This window comes from Acipenser ruthenus, chromosome 4, assembly GCF_902713425.1.
Source record: "Acipenser ruthenus chromosome 4, fAciRut3.2 maternal haplotype, whole genome shotgun sequence".
Classification (NCBI taxonomy): domain Eukaryota; kingdom Metazoa; phylum Chordata; class Actinopteri; order Acipenseriformes; family Acipenseridae; genus Acipenser; species Acipenser ruthenus.
Window position 1 is genome coordinate 29,573,826 of NC_081192.1, and position 16,420 is coordinate 29,590,245.

At 40.9% G+C, this 16,420-nt stretch overlaps 1 protein-coding gene across 2 annotated transcripts in view; it reads left to right on the forward strand.

The window, feature by feature from the left end:
* LOC117399819 (adenylate cyclase type 2-like) overlaps window positions 1-16,420 on the forward strand; it is a 139,995-nt gene that overhangs the window by 77,817 nt on the left and 45,758 nt on the right. For both annotated transcript variants that reach the window (XM_059022282.1, XM_033999204.3), the window contains exons 5-6: window positions 7,475-7,623; window positions 14,825-14,936. In XM_059022282.1, coding sequence (XP_058878265.1) covers window positions 7,475-7,623; window positions 14,825-14,936 — 261 coding nt within the window. The remainder of the gene's footprint in view (window positions 1-7,474; window positions 7,624-14,824; window positions 14,937-16,420) is intronic.

The window sequence follows — 16,420 nt, forward strand, 5'->3', positions numbered from 1 at the left end:
GAATCACAGACAACTGCACATGCGTTTATTCATATATAGTATGTGCCTATTCGGGGAGTTTTCTGGTTTAACCCGAATGCAGAAAAAAAGTCTTGGGGGGAGAAATCGGGTTAAATCGGGTAAAACACGAACATCAGACGCCCTAATAATAAGTTAATAACAGTACCTGTTTATTCTGAGCGATTACTTAACATGGATCTGGAAGATGGAAGCCTGACCTGAAGGCAAATTAAATATAATGTGGTTTGATTCGCTGCTGGCTGCGCCAAGAAAGACCTGTGTGAAGCGAGCAACAGTTGCTGGCAACATTATGCAACTTCCGGTAAGTCAGTCAGAGAGGGTCGAAAGCGTATTTCAAAATAAGTGTCTCAGATAATCTGCTAAAAAAATGCCTTATTGTATTTATCTTTATTTTTATTTATATTGCTTATTGTATTTCTATTGGTTTATGTTGCTTATTTTATTTATATTTGTTTATATCTATTCTGTTATATATTTTGTATGTAAAAATCTGTCATGTGTGTATTTCATACATTCCTGAAAAAATTAAGGATTGTAACTCAGTAAAAGGTGGTGAAATGTAATGAACAGACAGATAGTGAATAGAAAATGGGGTTGGTTGTGCCAGATTTACGTCACTGCTATTGTTGCTGGGGTTTTAGTAGTGCCCGGGCACTGAAAACATGACATTTTGGATGGTAGGTTGTGTATTTCAGCCATTCCTGAAAAGGATTAAGGATTGTAACTCAGTAAAAGGGGGTTAAATGTAATTATTTCACTCAAAAAAATAATTAACGATTGTAACTGAAAACAATAGGGATTTTTTATTCCTTTTATGTTATTGTAATCCTGTTTAAGCTCCTTGTTGGTAGGTGGTAGTATTAGATTTCCAACCCGGCTCACCGTTGACCTTGGCCTTCAAGATCTGTTGCGTCAGGAATACCATTGCTGTGCAGCCCGAATGAAGGTCCGATACCTCTCAATATCTGAACACTTCCCCGTCACATGCTCAGATCTGTGGTGTACTGATGGTGTACATCTCAGTGATGACTGTGGCATGCCCCTCCTTGCACAGCTCATGTGGTGTGCAGCTTACCAACAACTGTTTGCTGCAGAAGAGACCAAACCAGCAACAACAGGTTTGCAGAGCAAGAAACCTGGCCTCACTCCACGTCTGGTTGTGAGAGAGTCAGCACCAGTAATCAGCAGCGCTGAGCCTTTCGAGTGGGCAGAGGTGAAGCACAGTACTACCAAGAAGGCAGCGGAGGAGCTATTCTAGGAGATGACTCTGTGTAAGTATTAAAACGTAATTTGTGTTGTTTTAATTTGATGTTCTTTGGCATTAGACAATAAAAAATGCAAAACAATCTGAGTGATCGTCAGTTTGATGCTATTATCTGAATTACATTTCCACAATGTGTAGCTGCATTACGGGCAGCAGTGTGGAGTAGTGGTTAGGGCTCTGGACTATTGACTAGAGGGTCGTGGGTTCAATCCCAAGTGGGGGACAGTGCTGCTGTACCCTTGAGCAAGGTACTTTACCTAGATTGCTCCAGTAAAACCCCAACTGTATAAATGGGTAATTGTATGTAAAAATAATGTGTAAAAAAAATAATGTAATTGTATTTAAAAATAATATGATATCTTGTAAGAATTGTAAGTCGCCCTGGATAAGGGCATGAGTCTTCGGTGCTGTGCTGCCCAAAGGCGAATGGAGTGGTTTGGAGTGAGAGGCTAGGGTCAGGAGCTGTTACTAAGAAGGCAGGGAAGCAAAAGGGGAAAACATTAAAGCGAAGTAGATCACGTATCAGTGAGGCAGTAACAGCTAGGCAGCAAGTGAGGTGAGGGTGAGGAAAGGTCCTAAAACAGCAGAGATGTCAGAGAGACAGCAAGGTGAGGTAAGGGTGAAATGTCTTAGAAAAGAAGAGGTGTCTAATAAGGAAGCAGGGATGATTACAGGTGAGGTGATGGAGAAGGAGGTAGGTAGGACTACAGCTCAGGTGAAGGAGGGAGGTAAGACTACAGGTGTGAAGCACAGAAGTAAGACTACAGGTGTGGTGAAGGAGGGAGGTAGGACTACAGGTGAGAGGGAGGGAGGTAGGACTACAGGTGTGAAGGAGGGAGGTAGGACTACAGGTGAGAGGGAGGGAGGTAGGACTACAGGTGAGAGGGAGGGAGGTAGGACTACAGGTGAGAGGGAGGGAGGTAGGACTACAGGTGAGAGGGAGGGAGGTAGGACTACAGGTGAGAGGGAGGGAGGTAGGCCTACAGGTGTGAAGGAGGGAGGTAGGACTTCAGGTGTGATGAATACACTAAATATTACACTGAATATTACTAAACTTAAGGGAGAAAGTCCAGCCCCAACCAAACACAAAAAAACATAAAGGGAAAAAAAGCAAATACATTAGATTATACAGTAATTGCAAATGCCATTCATGATGTTAAACAAAGCAAAAAAAAAAAAAAAAAAAACACATTTCAATTTTGGGGGGAGGTTGCTGAGTTACTTAATTGGCCTCACACACGCCCCAGTGCAGCCAAAAGAAGTAATTTACTTTATAATATTTGGAAACAAAACAGGAACAACATACACCAACTGGTAGAACAAATTAATTATTTAAAAACGGGATTAACAAATTCAAACACAAAGACACTACTACACAGAATATAGTGAAGAACAAGGTAAGTCATTTGGGGGTGTGGCAGGATGGCTGCAGTGGTGACGTCACACCCGGAAGAAGACGCAAATACACAACAGCTGCGGGTTAAAACCGAGACCTGAAAGTGCTTGGTTTCTTTAGTAAATAATAATTCAAAATAAAAGAGTTGAACAAAACACACAAAACAAACGGGCACAAGGGCCAAACAAACCAGACAGACAAACAAGTAAGTGTCGTGCTGGCTAATCCAGCACGTTTTAGCAATTGTTATTGTCTCCTCTCTATCTCCCCGTACCTCCTTTCTGTACACCCAACCCCGACTGAGTGACAATGTGCATCTTTTATGGAGTTGTACCGAGACTCGATTGCTAATCAATCATTCAATTAGAATCTCGGTACAACTGCACATGGATTAATTACGTGTCCTTCCCCGTGCTCACGTAGCATTATATTTTAATCAGCACGTGAAGTGATGTGCAACCCTCATGGCTAAATACAAATATACATTTTATCACTCGTGCTACACAGACCCATTTATATCCTGTGTACCAATGACTATACACCAACATTTAACACACTACATGCAACATATAAACAAACAATACGCACAAGGCAGGGTCACACTGCCACAGGGAGTAAAAAGGAAACTAATAGAAAATGTTAAATATGATAAACAACAGTGGGTCACAGAACATTATTCTAAGAAAACAAAAACTTTCTATATGTGTAAATCCCCAAATAAAAGGAAAAGGCCTATGCTAGCCTGCAATATCTGCCATGAATGGTACCATTTTGAATGTGTTGGCATTCCCAATCATAGTGGTGCAGATATTGACTCCATGGGCTTTGTCTGTAACTCGGACACATGCCAGCTAAAGGTACTACCAGTACAAAAAGTTTTTACATTTACAGGTAAAACAAAAACAGACTACCCTGTAACACTACTAAATAAAACTGTTAATGTATGTTCATCATTTACACAAGGAACACAAACAGACAATCTGTATTCCACTTGATTTCTTTAAAAACATAAGTGAAACCAATTTAAATGTGGATACACAACAGATGACACCAGCATGTGAACAATATACTGTGGAATCTGTGGAGGATTCTTCAACTGAAGAAAATGTTTTTAGTCAAGATACTTTACATTGTAATTTATCATAAAAGGCAACATTTGGTGATTTTACATGTTCAGTTCTGCCATCAGCTACATTCCATTTATCAATGGCAGATTGGTCTCGGCTCCTTGAGTTAAAATGTGGGAGATCTTTCCATAAATATTCATGGGAAAGCACATTTGCAAATAAAATGAAAGATTCCAATCCTTACTGTGTCATAGCATTTAAAAAACAGTGTTTCAGTACATCTGTAAAAAAAACATTTAAAAAAAACAAAACATTTTTTTAAAATAAATGGCTATTGTGCTCATGAAACTTGCGCACTCACATTTGAAATTATTTTAGAGAAGCACGAATGCACAACCAACCCCATTTTCTATTCACTATGAGTCTGTTCATTACATTTAACCCCTCTTTTACTGAGTTATCCTTAATTTTGTCAGGAATGGCTGAAATACACAACCTACCAGCCAAAATGTTATGTTTTCAGTGCCCGGGCACTACTAAAACCCCAGCAACAATAGCAGTGACGTAAATCTGGCACAACCAACCCTATATTCTAAAAGCAACAATTGCAGTTGTTACATTACATTACCACCTTTGCTGTGCCGAGTGGATAAGGGTAGCAAATTCCTTGTCAGTTTGCTCAATAGTGTTGCTCTTGGTGAGGTTATTACCAGGTGCTAAAATAACCACTAAATCTGGTTCTTCAGGTAAGGTTTCTCACAGAATTTCCTTCCTCAATATTGCTGCACAGGCACCAGGAGTGGAACTAAAACCAAATCTCAGGTTGCCGAGTGGCGTTGTCACAAAACCATCGGTCAGGCTTCTGTGATGTGAGTTGCCAAATACCATCACAAACTAGAAAGAGATATATACACATAGATAATACATTATTAGCAATGCATTTCTGGAGGTATGTAAGTCACATAGATTATTTTCGTGTTTTCATTTGAATAGCTATACTGTATGTTTGTACTCATTCACAACATACCTTAGTATGTGTTAACAGAATCCTATAAGACACAACTTATTTCCATTAGTATGGGGATACACCAGCAGTCATTAAAGGTACAAACTTGAATGAGATGGTTTAAAAAAAACATCAATACTAAAAAGAAAATTACCATTTTATTTGCTCCAGCATCGCCAGCAAAAATGGTTTTGTACTGGTACACAGTGAGTGATGTGGACCACTTTCTTGGTCTGTGGCATGAACCACTGCCGTATAATGCAGAATCTGTTGCTTACAATACAATAAGTTACTACATTATGTTCTTTTTAATGAGATTATTTAAGTGAATGCACTTTTAATAACAAATGACCCATATTGTTATTTTTAAATCTTGTTTAAAAACATTTTTATTATATTGTTTTTTTTTAATAATAATACTTTTTTTCTATTTCTGTATTTTATTCTGCTTACAAAGTGCTTTGGGCTGCTTTTAATAATTGTACTTTTTTGTTTTTGTATTTTACTCTGCTGTATTCTGCTTGTAAAGCACTTTGAGCTGTATTACACATTGATTGCACTATACAAATAAAGATTATTATTAGTGATTCCCAAATTATTCTTATAAATTACCTGGTGTTGAAGTGAGTCTTGGTCTTTGTTAATATATATTAAGCCTAATAAATGATCATTTATCGGCTTGTTTTTGCATTTATAGGTTACAGTAATTTATACAGTGTATGCAAAAACAATAATAATATATTAATAAAACAGGAGAACGTTTTTAAAATAACCTGGTATAAAGTAGCTAGACCTTGGTGATTAATAATAATATTAATAATAATTAAATTAATAATGAATGACAAGCAATTTATTAATGTAGCTTCTTGCTGATGCTTTTACTGTCTCTTCCAACCGTTATATGAGAGTGACAGGATGGAGGGACTTTTATTTTGAAGAAAAAAAAAGCCGGTTCCGACATTGAGATGCGGAAGTAGCATTCACCGGAAGTTACGCCGGAACTGAAATTGTTGCTAGCTTCACAGAGATCCAAAAAAGCCAGCTAAATGTAATTTCATTAGCTGACTGTGATGTAATGCTTTGTCGTTGACCACTGGGGTGTAAGACCATGGGAAGAGCGCTTTTTTCGAATGATTGTATGTTTGAAAACAATGGAAAGGAATCGGAGAGAACAGACTGAAAGGGAACGGGGAAAAAAATGTTATTAACCGATAAACAAAATCTTGAATATCGTTTTCATTCCAGAACGTAGTAAATAATTTTGTTTTGTTTTTTGTTTCTGTTTCATAAAAAAAAGTGTTTTATTTAGTTTATCGTTCCGGTTCCCATTCCATTCGGAATCCCTGGTCACATGAATAGCCAGCAAACCTTGTAAAGTCCAGTACTAAGGGCGGTAAATAGACATCAAGTAAACTTTGTACCCTCAGGGAATGCAAGTCAACCACATGAAAGGCCAGCCCAGTGAGAACTGCAAATCGGCAGAAGATGCAGTGCAATAACAACTGACCCAGTTCAGCCTGATTTATCTCCAAAATGTGAAGGAAACATCGATCTGTCATTCAGAATTCAGAAGAGCTGTTCATCATTAAATCAAACACACAGGGTTCACCATAAATCATTTTATATAAGATATGTTTCTATGTGATGTAGCAAGTCAAGGGCATTTACTGTATCAATCTTTATTTTATATAGTGCCTTTCATAGTGGACCACCGTCACAAAGCCCTTTACAAGATGCAGTAACAAGAAAATCCATAATACTTTAAATACAGAGAAATGCATAACACATGATGTACAGTAAGTAGGGCGTCTGCTAAGAAATAAATAATAATAATAAAGTAAAAAAAAAAAGAATAATACATTAAATACAATGGAAAGTGCATAATTCACGATAGTAGCGTAATACATGAAATAGTAGCAGCAAGACACCATCTAATAGCAGATATCAGGCTTAAAGAGCATGGAAACCAAGTGAGAACAGGTGTGTCTTGAGAGTTGATTTAAAGCGAGCGACAGTGGGAGCGTCACGCACCAAAGCTGGGAGAGAGTTCCAGAGACTTGGAGCCATGAGCTAAACAAGTGTTCTCCAAGTGTGGTGCACTTTTGCTTGGGGATAACAAGCAGGCCAGAGTCAGAGGACCTCAGCTTGCGGGCAGGGACATAGCAGGTCAGCAGGTTGAGGAGGTACTCGGGACCTGTGTGATGAAGGGCATTGTAGGTGAGCAGGAGAGTTTTGAAAATAATCCTGAACTTTACAGGCAGCCAGTGCAGCTGGGCAAGATCACGTAATGTGATCACGTTTTGGTAAGGATCTGGCAGCGGCATTCTGGACTAGCTGCAGTTGGTTTATGGTGCGTGCCGGGAGACCAACATATAGAGAGTTGCAGCAGTCGAGTCGAGAGGAGACAAATGCATGTCAAAGTATCTCCGCATCTGGGATGGAAAGGTAGGGACCGACTTTGGAGATGTTTTGAAGATGGTAGAAGAAGATTTGACCACGGAGGAGAGGTTGCTGTCAAGAACTACACCTTTGTACTGTGGAGGTATGCAGCACCAGATCACCCAGTATGGCCTCTTAGACAGACATTAATAAATTAGCTTTTCTGGGGATGTGTGTTTCAGATTGTTACAATGGGACATGGTAAAAGAGGGACAATACTCTTAGGGTTGAATGTTTTTGTTCTATTCTTCTCAAATTTGTTTTCTGATTTTCTGTTGCAGGAACGTCTGTTATTGTCTTTGCTTCCTGCTCACATTGCCAGAGTAATGAAGGCTGAAATCATTCAGAGGCTACAGGGGCCAAACTCTGGCCAGCTGGAAAACACCAACAACTTTCACAATTTGTATGTGCAAAGGCACACAAATGTCAGGTAGGCAGATCACCTTTGCATTTGTGGATATCATCGCCAATATAAATCACACAGCTACAAATACATGTATTTTTCTTTTGTTTAATTATTTTACAAACCAAGAATTCATTAATAGACAACCCCCCTGACCCACCTGCCCCCCACCCCCCTCAACATTATTATATATATATATATATATATTTTTTTTATATAAAAGTAATGCATGCAAGTTTAAAGCTTTATTTACCCCTTTAACCTAGAATAGTACCAGATACAGCTTCACATGTGAGGGCTACAGTACATTAAAAATGTATGTACAGTATATGATCCAGTAGCTTCAGTGCTCGAATATGGGGGGGGGGGGGGGGAGCTGGGGCTGGCTCACTTTTGTATATTTGAAGGCGCCGGGGGGGGGCATGTTTTGGCCCCCTTACTTCTCACCAGGGATGCTAGAAATGTGTTGGCTGCAGGATTATTTTCTATTTTGATGGATATTTCTTGTTTTTATATTTTGTGAGGAAAGTCAGTTGTAGAAGCAAATGGCACTTTTTTCAATGTATCATGACAGCACACATCCTCTTACTACCAACCAAATTGCTGTTTCAGCCACATTCATTATGAATGATTGAAGATGGTACCAGTCAAACTGCTGTTTTGGCCGCACACATTTTGAATGATTAGAGAAGCTATCAATCAAACTGCTGTTTCGGCCACAAGCATTATGCATGATTGCTGTTTCGGATGTGCGCAGTATGGATGTAGAATGTGTGCAGCAAGAGACTGTATGTGTGTGCTGGAGTTTACTTTCTCATTGTGGTTAAGACGTTTACACCAGGACTGGGTTGCACCAGCTGTGGGTAAGTTCTTACTTAGCGTAGTTAAAGTCTTTTCACTAAGTTTTCATGGGTTGCACCAGCTATGGTATTTACCTTTAGGGAGGTGTAAGCTGTTTGTAGAATCAAAATACAAGATGACATGGCAACTTTTGCTGCGTGAGCGTCTCTTTAAAGATGATTTTGTTCATAGTTTTCATCTTCAGCTAAATCCTGCGAGACTACATACTTCATCTTGATAATTATATTAGATTCTAACATTTCTTATAGGATTTAATAGGATACAACAAATCTTATAGGAATACTTTTAAAGTTTCTATGATCCTATAGGAAGGATTTCAATTTCTGAAGGATTCCTACATCATTTCTGTAGGATTTCCTATTTATATTTATTATCCTTTAAAGATACACAGTATTTGAAATAGTTTAGGTTTTTATGAATGGAAAATGTCTCAGAGACATAGAACATTAAATTAATGTTATTAAAGTTATATTGATTAATAATTTATAAACTACCCTAAAACTTTGTTTTAAATTTCAATATTTTATTCCAGTTCAAAATATTCTTGAATTGGCTGTCTTCTCTCTGTCACGGCTGTCTTGTCAGCTTGTGTTAGAAGTGACAGGGAGGTGACAGGGACACAACACAAGGAGGAGCTGCAGGATTTATTTATTTTTTGCTTTAATCATAACCATGACATTGACGCACTTTTATTGATGCCAGTCCACAGCTCTGACAGCAACACTGCTTCCAGGAACAAAGACCCAAACCGACAGGCACAGCCACTTTTTATTCCCTCGGTTCCTCCCCTTATATGCAAATATCACATGCTATTGTCCCTACCCTTGACAGACCCAATCAGAACATATATTTTGACAGCCAATCACATCACAGCAAGCCAAAGTGACAGTACCACACAGTGAACATTACATTGCCCAAACAGTAGCTCTTTTTGTCCCCAAAAAGCAACTCAACGTCCCATTAGACCGTTCAGGTTGCCACCGTACTTGGCACTGGCAGTCCTGGTTTTCGGCTAGTGAGCAATGCAATGTTCCTGGTTGGCGTGAATTAAACCCAACAGCTCCCCCCGAGTGGCAATGTGCTCTGGACTGGCAAGGTTTGAGAAATGAGCAAACCACTTGGGCAGCGGTTCCAGCACCCAGGTCAGCTTGACAGCATAGGACACAAAGTCCCACGAGGAGAGTTCACTGGTGGTTCCGGGCTCGTGGCAGGGGTGTGTGATGCCGGTGGTGAAGGGAGAGGGGTCCTCTTTGACCGTGGCACTTCACCTGGTGGAGGGGAGGTTGGCAACAGGGGGCCCCGTCCCAGCGAGGAGTGCAGTGGCGTGGCGACTGGTGAGGTGGGGCCTGCTGCTGGCCCCGGCCCATGGTAACGAGCAAGGCGGTCACGCTGGAGGACGATTCTCAGATTCCTGGATCGCTGAGGAAAGTGGCTGTGGAAGGTGGTTTGGTGCCTGAAAAGGTGGCCCTTGCCCGGGTGCAGTCACAGTCCAGCAGCCTGGATCCTCTTCAGCACCCACCGCAGGCTGAGCGGGGCCCCAGAAAAGGTTGAGTTGTGCACCAGTAGATCATCTAGGTACACAATGCACACCTGCCTTGGAATGCCGTCCAGCACCCTCTCCATCAGCCGTTCAAATGTGGCCGGGGCATTGCACAAACTGAACAGCATGACTTTGAATTGCCAGAGGCCCTGTCCAGTGGAGAAGGCAGTCTTTGGGTTTGGCGTCAGGGGTGAGTTCCACTTGCCAGTAGCCACTGTGCAGGTAAAGAGAGCTAGACCAGGAAGACCCACCGATGAGGTCCAGTGACTCGTCGATATGGATCAGTGGGTATGAGTCGGCGCAGTACTGCAGACCCCCTTCTCTCTTTCTGACCAGTACCACCGGTGCGGCCCACCGACGACTCGATCAATCCCGCTTCCCGCATCTCGCGTTTGAACAGGGGTAGCCGGCGTGGTGGTTCGATGTGGTGCTGGACCAGGCTGGTCCATCCTCCATCCTCCAGCTTGACTGCAAAGAGGTGCTCAAACTCTTGGAGTAGCACGCGGAGTTGGCTGCTCTCCTGTTCATCCAGCCTCTCACTGCTATGCTGGTGCTCACTCTCCACCGCCTCGCTGAGGGTAGCTCCCATTTTCACCAGGCGTGGAACTGCTGCCACTGTCCTCATTTCCGTCATGTGCCTCACTCCCTGTCTGCAGCCATTTGCAGGAGCCCTTAAAAGAGACTTTTGCGTGGGGTGCGGTGACTGGCACGTCAAGAAGTAGTGACGGCCCCGCTCCAAACTTCCCCATTCCTCTCTCCAGGTCCAGCTGTCCTCTTGCCTGCTGCAGGAAATCGAGCCTGATTATGCATTGGTCATGAATGTCTGCGATCCAGACCTCATGATCAAAAGCGGTCTTACCCCCCCGGGTGCAGCTGCAGTAGCCCTCTCCCTCGCATCGGTGACAGCTGCCTAGTCACCGTCCGCAGTTGCACCGTGATGGGTTCCATCTTGGCCAGACTGGTCTCGCTGGCCTGCTGGAAGATGTCTGGCCAGACAAGGGTGACGATGGACCCAGTGCCCTGCCCTCCTCTTGGCAGTTTAAGTGGAGGTGTGCCCCAATACTGGTTCTGCCGACAATGGTTGTTCCGGTGTGTGCTGCATTCAGATTAGGGTTAGAAGAGTGGGCAGAGTGGGCCGATGGTTCCCCTTTTGCATTGGCCTGTGCCCGTTTCCCAGTGGCTGGTTGGGTCTGGGTCGCAGCTTATATTGGATGTGGCCAGGTTGACCGCATCCCCAGCAGAGGAGGTGGGTGGTTGATGGGGGTGGGGCCAACCTCCACAACTTGGCCTGCTGGACAGCCACGATCTCCTGCAGCATCTCAGACAGATGTGGTGCCCTGTTCGGCTTCGCCTCCCACTTGTTCCACTCCCTGCACTGCGTGCCACTGAGTGGCGCTGCTCTCTTCCCGAGTCACATTCTCCCACTCCTGGGCGAGTCGAAGAGCGGATTGCAGGGACTTGGACTTGGCAAGACGCAAGTACTTGCGGAGCTCACCCTGTCCCATGGCTTCAACAAACTGGACACGCTTGCACCTCCTGTTCTCGGGCTGCAGCATCAGCATAAGCTTGCCGGGCTTCCCTCTCCAGGTCTGTCGCCAGCCGGGCCAGGCTCTGTCCCGCTGCCTGCTCTTGCCTCCAGAATCTGGCTCGCACCAGCTCTGGTTCTCCAGTACTGCTGAACCAGTGTTGGAGGGTGGCAACCAAGGTGCAGTAACTGCCCATCTCCTCCTCGGCCAGGTTCAGCAGCACCGTCTGGGCATCCCATTTTAGTGCCGCTCCAGCTGTACTCTCTGCCCAGCACCACCAGTTGGGCATGAAACGCCTCCCGGCTAATGTTGCCATCAAAACTTGGAAGCTTCATGGTCCGCTGTCCCGTCACGACAGCGCCACTGTCGGGCTGGCTTGTCCCTCACTGTTCTGGTTCTCCGGCGCAAGCACTCTTTGGGACCCAGCTGGGAGCCGTGCACTCTGGCGTCGGTAGGCACCATTCTCTGGTGCTGGCCAAGACTCAGTTCGCTTCTGTCTCATGACGGCTCTTGCTTCACGCTGTCTGGATCAATCTGCATCCCGCTTCTGACGCCAATGTAGCGTGTCGGCAAGGCAGAAGGAAAACAGCAGATACGCTCTTTGGGAATTGACGCTCTTTTTATTTAGCTCTTTTAGTAGCTCTGTTATTTCAGTTGCACCACATGTACTTAAGACAATATGTTGTTAGTTTATCACTAAGACGATGATGTCAACACTGCTCAGTAGCAAGTGACATATGGACAGGACTTTTAAACTACCGAAAATAAACAAAGGGTAGGACCAGTAGCATGTATTCATAATTAATCTAGAGCTGCTGCTGCAAATTTTTAAATGTGTGTAGGGGTGTTGTATTAATTTAGTTTGACAGTTAGTTTATTAACGTTAGTTTGTCTGTTACTTAATTATTATAGTTTATTAATATACACTTGCCTATTGCTTTTCACTTACTTATTCTGTTCATTTCATATGTTGATGCACATGCATCATGACAAGTAATACATATTTATTTATTCATTGTGTCTGGTGGTCTCACTTTGGCTAAGAGAATACTTCACTTGCTTCCCGAGGGGTGTTTTCTTAACCAGAGACTGTACAAGCAAAATAATTAATAAATTAAATTAAGTCAATGGTAATTAGTAATATAGTATTTACTGTAAGAATATAACTATATCAATGTTAATTTGTTATGAAAGGTAAGCTTAAAGTGCACATAATGCATCCAAAATACAGAAATCATAACACTTTAAACCACCTTCCTAGCAACATTATACTTCAATCTTCAGTCACAATTGTTTCTCTTTTTGACACGAGTGTCATTGATTATTTGTGTTTGTAATCTGTGAGGGTGGCTGATTTGGCATTGAAAAGATAGTTATTTAACAACCTAACAGGAAATTACATGACGTTTAAAGTATAATATCTGTTTTTCTTCAATTTAATAAAGCTACATATTTTACATTACCTATGTGTTTCCTTTAAAAAAAGTAACAGCCTTCTTGTTGTCCTGGAATACTGTAATTTACATACTGGAGTTCATATATGTTTGAATATGAAGTATGTGAGGAAAACATTGATTGGCTGTGCTAACAGTCACTTCGGGTTCACATTTTAGGACCCCACTACTTTTTGTCCCATAATTCGAGCACTGACTAGCCTGCTCCCATTTGCATGTCTCAGATTTGCAAATAGTGACTCAAACAGCAGCAGAGTTTTTACTGTTTATTGATCATTGCTGATCAATTCCACCCAACAATTATATGCTTGTACCCTGATGACAATAATGCACCCATCCACAGCGCCAGAATTGTGTGTGAATGTTTTGTGAAGCATGACAGAGGCTTCAAGCTTCTTCCATGGTCACCACAATCCCCAGATTATTTTTGCTGTATACCCTGCTGTCATTATCACAGCAATTTGTTTTTTCAACATATTCCCAATATTTTCTTTTTTTAAAATTTTTTTTGTATTCATACAGTAGATAAATAGACTTGTAAATTACTTTTTTTTTTCCCTAAACATTGCAACATATTCAGTTCATGCTCCCTCCTGCAACAATGCTGGTACTCTGATTGAAATTAGTGGTATATTGTGGGAACAGAAAATCATCATTGTTGCACAGGGGAGAGTGATCTGGATACACTGCGATCCTTAGATCTTTTTTTTTTCTCCTGGCGAACGATACATGTTGAGAAAAATGTTGCCCAGTTTATTTATGAGCCATTATGTGTAATTAAAAACTTTACAATAGGCAGCAATATGTTTAAAAATATAACACTGCAATACAGACAACACGAGACACGGCAAAGGTAACATAATGTGTTCCTTATAAACTTTGATAGGTATTCTGTAACACTTTAATAATATAGGCAGCGACTAACGCATTTCCTCCAATTGCATTTATAAGTGCAATAAAGAGGGTGAGAGCCATTGATTTACAATTAGGAAAGGGTATAATTATAAAAACAATAACATGGTCATTTTGAACAAAACAGTCATTATTCAGACTACATCATATTAAGTATTTTTAAACTAATTAGTATACATTATTTAAAAACCTTGATAAATATGTTATTTTTCGTAAGTTGTTGCTTTTAAACTGTCTTGCACTAGTGAAGTTTTAAGTGTTGTTGCTTATATAAGCCCACATTAGAACAGCCGCCAAACACTGTGTCTAGAAACTCTTTGTGCCTTTTCATTGTTCAGGCTGGTTTAGCTTTGTTCAAGAACAAAAGTCATTTTTTGGTGCTTTGACAGAAAGTATGCATTTTGAGTAGAAGGAAGAAGGTCATACATACAGGTCAGAACAGCTTACATCAGAGGTGGATGAACCTTCCCATTATAGAGCCCCAAGCCTTTGGTTTCTGCAAAGGTGACCTGTCACAATGCTGAAAATACCAGACAGCCTGTGACTGCAGAATTTACTTGGCATTGGGTTGAAAGGTCTGTATTATTCAATGTGTATTTTTCTTTCTTTGGTTAACGCTATTTATTTATTAGTTTCTAGTTTCTGGCCAACCCCTGTCAACAGCAAAGAACAAAAAACAACAAAGTTATAGCAGGAGATAAAGCAACTGCTTTTCTGCTGTACTTTATGTGTTGGCTTGTTCATTTTCAATGTGTATTTTTCAGGTTCTCTTAAAATACTGTGATAAATCGCTCACTTTTTAGAGTACAGTACTTTATTTTTAAGTCAGGTTCGTTGAAAAAAAGCAGCAAGCCTAAATATGTGCATAGCTGTGTAAACTTCAAAATATATTTATTTTTGATAACTTTTTTTTAATGGGATTTTGCTCTCTTTAGTATTTTATATGCTGATATTGTGGGATTTACACGCCTTGCCAGTGACTGCTCACCAGGAGAGTTGGTCCACATGCTAAATGAGCTCTTTGGCAAGTTTGATCAAATTGCTAAGGTAAGCACACATAAGCAAAAGAATAAATGTGTATCTTCAATTTATGCAAATGAATGCTTTTTTGTTGTTATTATTGTTTTATGTTATCCAGTTAATATTTGTTAACTTGATTGGTAGCAGAGAATTAATGGTGCAATGGAAACCTGGAGTCTTACAGCTTAACATATTCTCCATGGGGTAAAAGCACTGATATATATTTGTGTCGGCATTGCCTTATAACTACAGCTATGGCCAAAAGTTTTGAATCATCCTGTAGAATTAATTAATTTTGCTTCATAGAGTTGAATGAAACCTGCTGAATAATGTTATGTTAACATGTTGAATTACATACAACGTTGTAGTTTTCCATATACTTAATGAAAAACTGACAAATTGAAAAATCTGACATTTCAAAATCTAACATGAAATACTGTACAACGATTATGGCTTCCGGTAGACTTTTGCGATATCATTTTGTAGTTTCTTTGATTACATGATGTTAAATAAAAAAACCTAAATTCTGTTCATATAGTGACGATATATTTTAAATGATGTCTCAATCCTAAAATTCTAGGTGATGCAAAACTTTTGACCATAGCTGTACAGGGTTTAGCAGTTATTTGAGATTTTGGAGACAAAACAGTAACTTTTTTAAAGCTATTTCCATTGAGGCCAAGTTTCTCCTTCAGTCGATTAGTTTCCCAAGAAAAGTTCATTTTCTGAATAGCAAAACAAAAAGTAGATCTAACAAGCTTTTCTTAATCTTTCTTCCGACTCAAATATTGCCTTTCCTATTGGTAGACCTTTTCCTGGAAAAGGGGATTGAAATTGCTGTTCCCTTTCAAGTACGAAATGTAACCATTACCGATTGGGTATTTACCTCCTAAATACATGAATCCAGAATATTGTATACCAAAGCTGCTCACCCAGCTTGTGACCCAGTCATGGCCCTCCTCCGAGGGCAGAAAAGGACTGCGCTCACAGATCTCACCACCATTTTTCCTGACCTGATTGGAGAGCCTTGTTCAGATAAGTACATTGTTGCTTCTATCTGTATATATTTTTCATTTATTGTGTTTTTACACTAATTATATTTAAACTAATTGATGTAATAGTATTTATTAATTACGTGCATTGTGTGCACTACAGCATGTTGCTTGTTATGAAGCCAGTGGCTAGAGTCACTCCTTCCCAGGGATCCAGCAACATAAGTCAGCTGACTTGTATTCTCCCCCCAGGCTGCATAGTTCCTGCTGGAGCTTATTTTATTTCTCGTTTTTGCTTTTTAGAACCATACGAGACGTTTTATATTATTGATGTAATTGTTTAATTTACTGTGTTTTGTTGACAAAGTGTTTTCTCTTTGTGTATGTTCAGTTTTTTTTTTACAGATAATACGTGCAGGCCTGTCTGTAACGTGGTGCTCAGCACACGTGCAGCAAGAGCAGCTGCTGGGCTCAGCAGCACTGCGCAGGACTGAGGTACTCACTTCGGTTGTTGTTGCT